At 45.3% G+C, this 12,483-nt stretch overlaps 1 protein-coding gene across 2 annotated transcripts in view; it reads left to right on the forward strand.

The window, feature by feature from the left end:
* NTRK3 (neurotrophic receptor tyrosine kinase 3) overlaps positions 1-12,483 on the forward strand; it is a 207,045-nt gene that overhangs the window by 66,886 nt on the left and 127,676 nt on the right. For both annotated transcript variants that reach the window (XM_026036300.1, XM_026036301.1), the window contains exons 8-11: positions 679-975; positions 4,892-4,915; positions 5,209-5,279; positions 7,123-7,225. In XM_026036300.1, the coding sequence (XP_025892085.1) occupies positions 679-975; positions 4,892-4,915; positions 5,209-5,279; positions 7,123-7,225 (495 nt within the window). The remainder of the gene's footprint in view (positions 1-678; positions 976-4,891; positions 4,916-5,208; positions 5,280-7,122; positions 7,226-12,483) is intronic.

The following is a 12,483-nucleotide window of genomic DNA, read 5'->3' on the forward strand; positions in this document are numbered from 1 at the left end:
ATACATATATCTTTTTGTTTCTTTTGCCCCACAAAACTTCTGTTTCGTCCCTTGTCAGCCTCAGGATTTGGGACCTTAGTCTTGGATGTTGTAATTTGGGTTTCAAGAATGATGGTGGAGCAGCATTTGAATTTTTGGGATGTTTTGTGAGGGAAGACCATGCACATGCATGAATTTTTCAGGAGAAGTCTCAACTCTTCTTTTTGCTCTTGTACCTTTAATTAAAATGTCCCTGGAGGATGTTCAGTGGTTGGAATACGCAGGCAATCAAAACCCCCAAGGAGGCACTGCTTTTGAAGGAATTTTACTTGAATGATTGAGTGCCAATGGCTCGCTGTGACTGGAGAGCCCTTGTAGGAACCTTGCACACATCTAACCTGTAATGCAAGAGCGCTGCATCGTAGTGTCCTCTGTGATGATAACATGCTGCCTTAGCGTGGCCTGGGCAGCTCCAGCACTGTGTTGAACTCATACTGTTGTTCACAAGCCCAGTGGAGCTGACTATGGTTCATGTCATCTTTCTGTGGAGCAATTCTTGTGGCTTAGCACTCTACAGGAAAGGTAGAAGRAACAAAGGATTTTGGAGGTTACTCTCTCAGTGGTCTTAATTTCCATGGTGCGCAGGGAGATGATGTGGGTGGTTGGGTGCTTTGACTCTGCTGTGTTTCTCTTTGCTAGATCCCCCTCGCATCCTAACCCTGGAGGAGCCAGTGCTGCACCTGGAGCACTGCATTGCATTTGCAGTGCATGGGAACCCAGCACCTACTCTTCACTGGCTGCACAATGGCCAGGTCCTCCGGGAGACGGAGATCATCCACATGGAGTTCTACCAACAAGGGGAAGTGTCAGAGGGTTGCCTGCTCTTCAACAAACCTACTCACTACAACAATGGCAACTATACAATTGTGGCCACCAACCGGCTGGGCTCAGCCAACCAAACCATCAAAGGACATTTCCTTGAAAAGCCCTTTCCAGGTAGGATATTCTGTTTATATCATTGCAATTGCAATCCAAGGATGTTAATATGCTTCCACTAGTGATCCTTGTACATATTGAAGGCCTCGAGCAACCAAATATAAGCCAGCTTTTCTTGAGCAGGGATTTGGAAGAGAGGATCTTTAGATTTTTTTTTCTAATAAATAGGATTCTACTATTTAAGTGATGTCATAACAAGTCTCTGACTCAGTGATCAGTACTGCACAAAAACACAGAAAGGTGACGAAGAAGAATCCTCCACTGAATTTTTTGAAGAGCAAGCTTGAGGTGAAGGTATAGTTTTATCCAAATTGACATTTGTTGGAACTCAAGAAGTGTTTTATATAACACTAGGTATCAAGAGTAACTTCAGTGTTGTGGGGATTTCAGCAGCTTTGCAAGATTGTGCCTCTGAGTTCCAGGTTCTCTTGAAACTTGGCAGCGTAAAGTTGTGTTGAAAGCCTTGGTTCTGGTCAGTTGTGTGTAGTGAGCTCCCAAAGCACTTCAACAGCAGGAAATTCTACTTTCCTCATATCGAGRAAGAATTTCATCTTGAGCTTTGATGGAAGTCAGGCTAAATTTCACTGAGAAGGAAGAGACTATCTGGTTTAGATTGTTGTTGTTTTGTAATGTATTCTGTAATATAGTAAGACCTTTAGGGCCTTCAGAGAGAGAAGGGTGTAGAGTAGGTTGGTTATTTTAGATTTCTTCTGACAACTCCCCAAAGAGGATGCCCACTTTTTTGATAAAAGTGGGATAGTTTTTTCTTCTTTGGGCTCTGTTTTTTTGAAATGTTTATAGCTGGACACAGTACTATCACATTTGTTTTCTTTTTAAATATGATATATGCAATTTCAGGGTAACAATCCCCACTAAAAGAAAAAGACAGTGGTTCAACAAGTTGCTTGGCATCAAGCTGTTTGCAAGGTTTTCTTAGCTAATGGCTTGGAAGTGTCCATTGAATTGGTAGGGCTTAAGTGCAGGAAAATCTTCAARGACATGGAGATCTAGCTGTGGAGAGTTCAGTAGAGATGTCTGTACTGACTAGTGGCTMTGGAGGAGTGTGGTTGGGTCTTGGTCTGCTCTTCGCATTGCAACTCAGTGCTGGCTGCCACAGAGTTAAGAGCCGTGCATGCTGCTGCCTTCAGGAACAGCACCAYGAGAAAGTGGCAGCTGTAAATTGGACCCTGCAGCCCAAGAAAATCCRGCAAAATAGGACATTTTCTAAATATAGAAAAATACCAATGGTAGTCTCATTTATTATTTATATCACACTGTGTATGTATACCGAGCTTTCCCGTAGGTCAGATATCACAAATGGAAACCTAAGTCTCTGCCTTGAAGATCTGACAATTGAACAAATGAACTGATATGGATGGGAGCAAAAAAAATGTATTCAGGCTTCAAGGATGATGCCCTCTTTGGCTATCTGACCTATTTATGTTTTTTGCTGCTGGGGAGGAAGAGCAACTTATGAAATGTATGTGGGTGTAGAGAAACAGGGGTTTGTGGTCTCAGCTTTGTCAGGTTCCGCTTCTGTGACTCAATATGTCTGCCTGGGAAATGAGGACAGCTCTAAGCAGGTGCTGGGCCTCCAGAAGATGGGGCAAATCTATTGTTCTGGAGAGGCAATTGTGGAAACAGTGCTGTGGGAAGGGATGCTAATGCCTGAAGAGCCTCTTGTGTTGAAGGCTGTGGGAGAATCCTTTTGTGTGAAGTATACGTAGAATATTGCCCTTGTGAACACGTCTTCACCCACACCTTATATGTGCTGTGCGTGTGGAGTGCTTCTAGAACTGAGCCATCTTCTTGCAGGAAATGACCCATTTCTTTTACTCCTTGTGATCCAGAGTCCCAAGTTGTTCCTCATCCAGGCAGATCCTGTCAGTGCAATCCAAGGTGTAAATTATTTTCCTTGAACTTCATCGCTCTATCCACTGTCAAAGGTGACATGAACACTTAATGCAGCTGATGTTTATAATTATCCATTTGAAAGTTGATTCCTCCAGAAAAACATCACARACTGAAGGTTCCTCAATGTGGTTCATTCAAGAAGTTTATTGCCTATACCTATTGTGACATTCATACATACAGGAAGTTTGCTGTAACTCTCTATAAAAAGATTATTAGCATTAATGAAAGCGTAGTTCCAGGTCAGCATGGAAGAACAACTGTGGACACATTGTCTAGATCCAGAAGTTGCCACCCTATTATTGGAACTGTACCAAGTGTCACTTTTCTTCCCAAGTTAGAGCTAAAGGGTGCTATTAACAGTTGAATGGGAGCTGCTGTGCCATATCCTGCCTCTCCATGATGCTGTGGCCCTTGGAGCTGTTGTCCTTCCTGCATGTGTCTCCAAGGACAGATCTGCTTCAGCTCCCAGTCAAAGTATCATTGCGTGTTGTTATTGGCATTTATACCATGGACTACCCTATCCTTATTTAATCCACAGACTTTAACTTATCCCCCACTTGATGAGTTTTCAGTTCTTTGGAAAGTTTCTGTAGAACTCAAGCTGCCCAAAAGTTGTTCTTGTATTTTATGCTTCCAAAAATGGTAAGATTTAGTGGGGATTTTTTTGTGGATTTCTACTGAATTTGCTTAGTCCAGCAAAGAAAAATGGAAAGGAGAAAACAGAAAAGAAATAAATGTTTTATGACTAGACTCTGTCCATTTTAATAGATCAAAAAAAAAAAAAAAAAAAAAAAAACCCTCTCTGAATGAAATATTTCTTCCTTAGTCCTTTTCTCATGCTAGAAAAAGCCAAGGAAACTTGCTTCTGCTTGACTTGAAACAAAAATATTTTTTCAGGTTTCTTTCCCTCATTTGGAAAGCCGTGTTTGTCACCCTGGGGTTGTTTTATGATTCCCTTCCAAACCTCCGCCGTACTTTCATATGAACATTTCACCATCCTTCCAGCATCCCTCTGCCAGCAAAGCTGTGTAAACTCCTGTTAATATTGGGCTCAATTTCTTACATGGGTGACTAAACTGAAAGCTGACATTGTTCTCGTCCTATGCAAACACAGTGTCACTGAGAGCTTTAGACCTYGTCATCTGGGACCGTGGCTGTCTCTGGAGCTCAGTAAGCTCTGCTGAGTAGACTGAAGCAGTCAGGTTGCTGATATGAGTGACTGGTAGTGGGGCATCCAGCACGGATGCTACCAGTCTTCGTGACGGTGGCTCAGTGGGGTGCGGAGGGCTATGAAGAGTCTCCTCTCCATCTGCCATGCCAAGCTGATATATCCTCCTCGGGAGGTGGTCCTTTTCCCTGTAATGCTTTATGCTGAGGTGAAGAGTGTTGTGCAAGGCAAAGCTTGCTTCTCTCTCCTCCACATCCATCCTCGCTGCCCCTAAAACTTCTCCCTTGATGGCTCTGGGTGTCTGGCATGCTTCAGCTGGAGGAGCTGAAGGACAACTCCTGGGGAGGAAAGGAACTGTTCACATCCAGCTCCTCTCTGCTATCACAGCASGGCAAGTGTGCAAGCAAGCAGGGCTCCTGGGGAACCAAGAGAGCCCTGCACAGGCTGACCATGAGCACAGAGCCGGCCACAAGGCTGGCATCTGGGGACCATGCTGCCTTCTTGGTAKTAGCACTAATGAAAGTGGGATTGATTAACTTTCCGTACAGCATGGTATTTATTATTCTCCATTTTGGCCTTGCAGCAGTGTCCTCCTCTTCTAGGCCAAGGCCCCACAGAGCAGCAAATGTCCTCTAGATGATGGCCTCCAGCACATCCTGCTGGCACATCATGGAGAGGTTTCCAGTTACAATTGTCAAGCAGAAGAAACTATGGAATGTTTTGGTTTCCTCCTGGGCTTGTGTGGGTGGTGGTTTGTGGCTGGGAGGATGATGAAAGATCCTGCACTCTTTGGTGCRTTCCTAACTGTTTTGCTTCTGTTTGTCCTTTCTACAGAGAGTACGGATAACTTTGTCTCAAGTAAGTGCCTTCTTGCCCATGRTGGTCTATTTTTTCCTCTGTGATTCTTGTGTTCCTGGAGGGAATGGTGGGAAGCCCAGTACAAATTAGCTGAGGTTGCTGAGAAGCTCTGCCTTCCATGCGTGAGCAAAATACTAGGGGAGGCTTTTGCCTTCTGAAACAAAAAGCTGCTGCTCCTTCTTGGGGTGAATAGGGTCTTGTTGGGTAGGGAGGTGCAAGTGGGGATGTGCTGGTGCCTGGCGAGTCCTGTGGGATGTGTGCTGAAYGTTGTGTCTTTGGTGTTCTGGTTTCAGTCGGTGATTATGAAGTGAGTCCCACCCCGCCGATCACTGTCACCCACAAACCAGAGGAGGACACTTTTGGGGTGAGTCCTGTTGTCGTCTTTACAGAATTGTACTGGGTGTGCYTCTTGCTAGTGGTAGCTAACTCAGTAGCTGTACTGAGATTTTTTTCATGTAAGTTATCTTCCTTTGTGATAAAAGAGCCAAGAATCAGAAGGGTTTTGTGGCTTGCAGCAGGCAAGCAAAATATTGACGTGAACCATGTGAGCCTCTTGGGTTTGCAATGCAGAACTAGGCAGCCCTTTGAAAAGTGGCATCCTGTGAAGCTGCTGCTGGCAGGGTCAGAAATTCTCAGTCTGAAAAAAGMAGCACCCAGTGAACAAACAAACAGGCAATTGCCCGTTTCTTGGAAATATCCAGCAGTTACGTTTAGCCCCGTGAGGACCACAGATTTAGCTGAGTTAATTTTGCCAGTGCCGGTTTTCCTTCTTGCCTGCTCTGCAGGACATGCYGCAAATGGAAAAGGAAAGAAAGCCTCACCGGATTTCAGGGCTTACCAGATCTCAGAATTTCTTTCATTGGCAGATTCCAGGTAGATTTAGAAAAAAGAAAATCATTGGGTGTTCAACTACTGAAGGAGAGTTAGCATGTTGTGTAATTACTCTAATTTTGTGAAAGCTTGGGGAACATAAAACCCGCTAAATACTAACAGAATGAACAAAACTCAGTCCATCTTGGGTTCAGTTTTCATGCAGCTGAAATTCTCTTATGTTTGAAATGAAAACCTTGAAAGTGGCACTGTGGTAATAATGTGCACTGATTATTAAATATGCAACACAGAATATAAGCTGAGGATGAAAATAGCATATGGTCAAATAAAAAAAGTCATAGCCAAGATATCAGAAGCAGGAAAAGCTGCTCTAAAATGAAATAACTTCTCTGTTAAATATTCATTTTCAATTATGACAAAACACAGTTTTGTATTAAAAAAAAAGAAAAAGCTTAAATGCAACACAAGACCCGGTACAGGAGAAGTACTGGCCAAATACTGAAGCAGTTGTCTATGGCAGTGCAGCAAATGTATCTTGAGTAAAGGCTTGAAGAAATAAATATCCAAAAATATTAAAAAAAAGGTTTGGACAGTAGACCCTTGAGGGCAGCAAGAGTTTCTTTTCGATGTTCACATACTGACATAGTTCCGGTGAAGGACTTTGTATGCTGTTGTAGTATAAATAGTAGTACAAATAGTATAAATATTATATGTAGCATAAATATTACTTCTAAAAATTATAATAAGTCAAGAGCTGTTGGAGACTCTAGTTAAAAAAAAACACATATATTTCAGGGGAGAGTGGAGACCAATTCTATTCCATTTTGTCTGTTTTCTTGTATTACTTTTCCTCATTTTTTTTTTCCCTGAGGTACGTTTGGGTAGAGACAGGAATCCTTTTGATATTAAAACAAACAGCAATAACAAAACAAAAAACCCAAAATTGTTGGTCTTGCTTGTTCCCAGTATCTTAGTATAGTGCTGCTGCTGTGACATCATGGCATGGTGGGTGATATAACAAAGGGAGGATGGTGATGTCACGGGATGAAGGAAGGTGCAGGCGTTGGGGAAGACAGGGAAACCGAGGTCTTCTCCTCCTACAGATATCTGTAGCAGGAATCAGAGGCCAAGTGCTGCCCAAATGGTACTGTTGATGGAGAGATCTCAAACCTGGCACTAGTGGAAGCCTCACATGAAGCTTCTGAGATGTTCCAAAGCTCTTTGCTTCCACTTGCGTTTTTCTCCAGTGCCGGTACCCATGTGGCCACAGCAGGCGGTATGAGTCTCCAGCAGGGTAACKGAGCAAGGAGATGCCTACATTTCCAATCTAGACTCCTAAATTCCTCTGCCTTGACTCTCAGTTTTGTTCCTTTCAGGTTTCCATAGCAGTTGGGCTGGCAGCTTTTGCTTGTGTCCTCTTGGTGGTCCTCTTTATTATGATCAACAAGTATGGCCGGCGATCCAAGTTTGGGATGAAAGGTACGTGCAGTTGCTTTCCTCGAGCAGGAGGCTCCTTCCCGGATTGCCCAGCTCTTATAGCACACATGGAAAGGTGTTATGGTTTTATTCCTATGTTGTTGGTGTTGGTGCAAAACCTTCTGGAGAATTGTCCAACCTTCTTCATTTTATTGTTTAGAGAACAACAGAATAAGGGGGCTGGAGATTCTGAACTGCATGGGTTAAGGTTAATGTGGAAAGGAGCATGCATGCATGCTAATGATGGGCAGTATATTTCCTTGTCAGTGCATAAARCTGCACCCACAGTTTTCTTCCAGAAGAGCTGTGAGTCTGCTGCTCTGCCCATGCATTGAGGTGACTGCAGTCAGAGGAGTGCATACTTGGATTAGGGCTTTTTGTGGGGCTGATGACAGATGATTTTCCCTCTATGTTGCCCTGGCTGCAGAGGCAGAGGAAGATGTGAAGTTGCTTTGTTTTCTGTTGGAAAGGCAGCCACACTGCATCTGAATCCTCCTCTGAATGAGGATGAGATGCTACTATGTGTTTGTAAGGTCCGTGCTAGGAGAGTTGGCAGGTCTTTTAGTGGTATGGATGGTCTGCTGCATCTCTGTTGGCAAGTTTCCTCCTCTGCTTCATGARCATCCACTTAAGAGCTGTTTCAGATGGTTTTGGTAGTGATAAAAACGGGAGAAGGGATCTGACACTTGCATGTAGAGCTCATCTCTCTGGTGTCCCAGCCTCAGTGATGTTTTCTTAGGGGGGTTGTGCTGAAGCTAATGCCCAGGGAAAGTGACCCAGTGTGTATCATCTGCTTTTGGTGCCTCTGCTGGTATCTCTGCTTTGGGGGCATTGGTGGCACGCAGTGAAGGCTGAAGGAAGAGACTTCACAGGATAAAGTAGTTTGCAGCCTACTCGGTGGTTTTTGCCTGCACCATCATGAAAACTGGCTTGGTAAGCAGTTTTTCAGAGACTCATGAGGTGCAGTCTATTTCCTGGCCTTGCTGGGGTCTGAGTTGTAGGGCAGGTTGATGGATTTGGAAAATCTGTTTTGCTTGCTTAGATCTTTGCTTTAGAGACTTTCCCAMGTGAGTCCAGGTGGGATTCTGGCTGAAGCTTTCTCTATACACCCTATGGAGATGGAAGACAAGAGTTTAATTTAAATAGCAAATCTTCTACAACAATTTAGCAATATTTAGTCCATATGTCCAATGATAGGAACCATCTGGAAGGGTGTACTGACTGGTGGGTGGAGCAGAGGAATGGRAGACATGGTCCCTGGGATCAATTCCCAGCTCTTCTACTGACTCACTCTGTGTCCGTAGGCAATTAGCTGTCTTAACCTCTGTCTCTGCTTTAATTTCCCCAACTGTAAAACTGGGATGATGTTATGCGCCTTCTGGTGGGATTTGTCAGAGAACACTTGTAAAGTGATTGGGCATTTGCCACTAATGGGACTTGGAGATAAAAATACAAAAAAGCAAAGTAGCATTTTTGACACTGGTGGGAGAATCAAAGGAAAATAACCATTACGTGAGTAGCCAGTCTTGGTGAACAGATGTACATGTTTTCAGAGGGGTTCCAATAAGCGTGTTAGTGGATATTCTGAGTTCCTGGAAGCTAGAGGTGTGCAATGATGGGTCCGGTTTTTGAGAGGCAAAAACATTTAAACAGGAAAGCCTTTTTTCCCCTCTTTGCTCTGCTATATATCTTCCAGCTATGACATTAAACAATAGCTCTGCGGAGTTTCTAGAAGTTTTATCTGCAGCATTAGTTAGAGAGGCAGAGTTGGCAGAGATTAATTATATCTTTAAAATCAAGGAAGACGTCTCTGGCTTTAACCAGGCCCGGTTCCATAGGCACCAGCGTGGGTGGCCTGTCAGAACTGGTGGCCGCTGTGGCCTTGGCGGCTGTGCGGCGTCCAGGGGCGAGTGGATGGGGCTGTGTCGGGGCGAGGATGGYCGGTGCCCATGCGCTCCGCGTGCACCTGCAGACAGCAGCTCCCCTTGCTTTCCTTGGATCTGCAGTCTTTGCACTGCCAGGCAGCTTCCTGGGCTGGCTGGCCTTAGCAAAAGTTAATGATGTCCCCTGTTCCCACTGAGCCATCTCCCTGCAGCGTCCAGCAGGTTGTCTCCTCTGTGCTTTGACTGCTTRTCCTACCTGAGCTCTGTTCCCCATGGACTGTCATGCCCTGCACAGCCTTAAGTCCCTATCACTGGCACGAAGAAGCAGCTCTGCATGTTCTACTTTGCCCTGTGTCTCTTCTGCTTGTTTCTTTTGCCAATAGAAAATAGTCTTAACCTCTGAAAGCCTCATTGGCACTAAAATAGTGTCAATGCCAATGGCTGAGGTACGAGGCTTTACATCTTTAGCCTGTAGCTCCCTTCCTTGTGTCAGGCTTGTTGCCAAACCTTGCCATTTCTTCACTGATGACATGAATGCAACTCATCCATCCTCATGCAGTGGCYAAGATGCTTACTGGTACCCTGGCCGTGGCCTGTCCTGGCAGCTACAGCKCCTTTGCTTCTGGCCCCCTCAGGGTGTATCGCAGTCCTCTCCACTGATTCCAAAATGAAGTTTCTAATTTCTTCTACTTAGCTCCTTTAAAGGAGAGTTTAAAGGGCAGGCCCTTTAACTCAGAGCCCATCTCTCTTCTTACATTCCTTCAGGTCTCAGCRGAGCTGTTGCAGATGGTCTCAGCTTGGCAATTATTCTTTCAAACTTTTGTTTGCCCTGTGCATGCTGGATGGCTCTTTCCCCTAGTGCCTCCCATTYCAGTTTGCTAATGGTCTGTTGTTCGTTTTCCTCCTCCAGCTCATGAACTGATGCCCTTGTCCAAATCACCAAATCATTTTACTTAGTGATCCTGATCTCCTCTCCTCAGGTTCACATAGAAGTTCTGCCTTGTTCTGTTCCTGAATACTAGATGCAATGCAACTGGCAACCAGCCCCACATCTCCTTTGAGCTTGTACTTTCCTCTGGGTCACCCGCTATCATTTAATTCTTGGGCAAGAGCCACCCTGTATGGCACTCAACATGTTATTGTTTACCAAGAAAGAAGTCCAAACCCTGAGTCTTTTTGGGAAAGTGCCTCATCTCCTGAATCAGGAACTGTTCATAGCCAGCTGATATATTGCTGCTTGTTGTTGAAATCTCAGCTTGGCAGGACTGTAGGAGCAGGTTTTTTCCTGTTGTTTTTGTCACARACACGGAACATTGTGTGCTCGTGTTAGACGTGTTATCCAAAGTGCCTCATGAGTCCCTTTGAGCACTTCTCTCTTTCCTCCCRCATCCCCTAGCAGTTAAGTGGAAAGTTGATGCTCTAGAGAAGAGCACTTGGATTGGCAAGGCTGGAAATCAGGTTGGTCTGGAAGGTGCCCCTGAGGCTGTCTGGATTGTCAGTCTGCACAAGYGGAGTAACTGGCTGCAAAGGAGGCAACATCCCACCTGCCTCCACGGAGAAAGCAGCCACGGTGTCTTGGGGCTGTTGGAGGCACGTGTGCTGGGAGAGGGTCCGCACTGGTCCCACGCGCTCCCCCGGCTGGGGCACCCCCTCGGACACTCGCGTGGGACTCGTGCCAGAGCTGCCAGCCTGGTTACGACCCGGCTACTGATACAGCCAACAGCAAAGCTGTGAAATGCCTGCCCTGCCGAGCGCACAATGCAGGGGCTGCAGCAGAGGCAGCAACAAAAGCCCCTTGTTGAGCGGGCTCTAACGTGCTGTGTTCCCGGCTCGCTGGCGTCATTGGGCTAAGCTTGTGGAGGCTGGCGCTGTGCCATCCTCATTGCCTTCCCTTGCTTCCTCCAGAGAGGGCATTCATTAACATGGGATCACAGATGTCAGATCCYCTTTCTGGCTTTCTTTTGACTTTGGCTCGTGTGGCTGGGGGATACGGAGGTGGCCTCGGCAGCTGTTGGGGCTGCGGGATCACCGGACCCGGGGTGGTGGAGGTAGAAGCACAAGGGCAAACAAAGCACCTCTGTGAAATGTAGCGTTGCATGGACAATGCAGAGGCAGTGGAGGGGAAATAGCCCTGAAAAGGGAATACAAAAGCTAAGAAACATCCAAGTCTCAGATACGCGCGGTAACTGTTTGCTAGAGGTTCCTGCAGCCAGAGAACTGAGATGCTTTTGAAACCTATTAGTCCATCAGTGCAGAAGGAGGAACATGATCTGGCCGAGCGAGGATTTGGGAGCTGGAACCTTCCAGTTCACTTCCCTCTCTGAGGGGGAGCAAACTTTAGAGTTGGAATGGACAGCCTGGAAGCAAGAAGTGCCTCCTCTGCTTGGTTGTGATCTCTTTGGATCTGGGGCTCTGAGACTGCCCACTGGGGAGTGGAGTCTTTTACACCTCACTTCTTGGGGCCAGACTTGTAAACCCAAGTCTTCCCATCGAAATACAATCCCAGCAGATGACAGGAAATGAAATTTCATTAATATAATAAAAAGTTGCACAGAAGTCATGGGACTAACAAAAATGAAATTTCATAAAACAATAATAAGGACGCACAAATCCTGGGACTAACAAAGTGTTTGGATGGATGGCACAGTGATGGAGGCTATATAAATGGCTTAGTTTGGAGTAAAATATATGTTCTTTTGGCCTGTTTTCTGTTATGTTTGCAAGTGTCTTGGGATAAAGAAGTCATGCTCATGCATATTTGTGTGATGTATTCCCGGTGCTGCACAATGGAGAAAAAAAAAAAGAGTTTGCAGAGATGTGGAGAGAAAGATGCTAGAGAGAGAATCCAGGGACAAAAGTACTTGTCGTTTTGCTGAGATAAACTGTTTCCTGGGCTCTGAGATTAAAAACTATTTATATTCTCCAAATGAGGTTTCTTTCATAGGTGGAGGCAGTACCAGCTAATAGTTCAGACTTACTTACATCATCTAGGAATCCATAGCTTTTTAATCTGATTTTGTGAAGGAATAAAGTGGATGTTCATGTGCAAGTGTGTGTGCATACATTGCCTCTTTGGCTCTCTGCAGCAGCTTTTGGATTTGCTGGTCCCTTCAAGCCAGAGGAGAGCAGGGAGGACTTGAGATGCTGGGGTTTTTATGGACATCCTGGGAGCAGGGGATGACAACCCTGGTCATTGCACCCTGATGGAAATGCCTTGAGCCTTTCTGGGTGCCTTACATAGGGAGCCTTACACAGGAAAGCTCAGCCTAGGACTCAAAGCGAAGCACATGGGAACGAGCTTCCACAGGGACTGCTCTTGGTGGGTGTTATCCATACTCTGTGCAAATACATATCCATACTCTGTGCAAATACATATCC

The sequence above is a fragment of the Nothoprocta perdicaria genome, unplaced genomic scaffold (assembly GCF_003342845.1).
Source record: "Nothoprocta perdicaria isolate Ctin4 unplaced genomic scaffold, notPer1 scaffold_176, whole genome shotgun sequence".
Classification (NCBI taxonomy): Eukaryota; Metazoa; Chordata; class Aves; order Tinamiformes; family Tinamidae; genus Nothoprocta; species Nothoprocta perdicaria.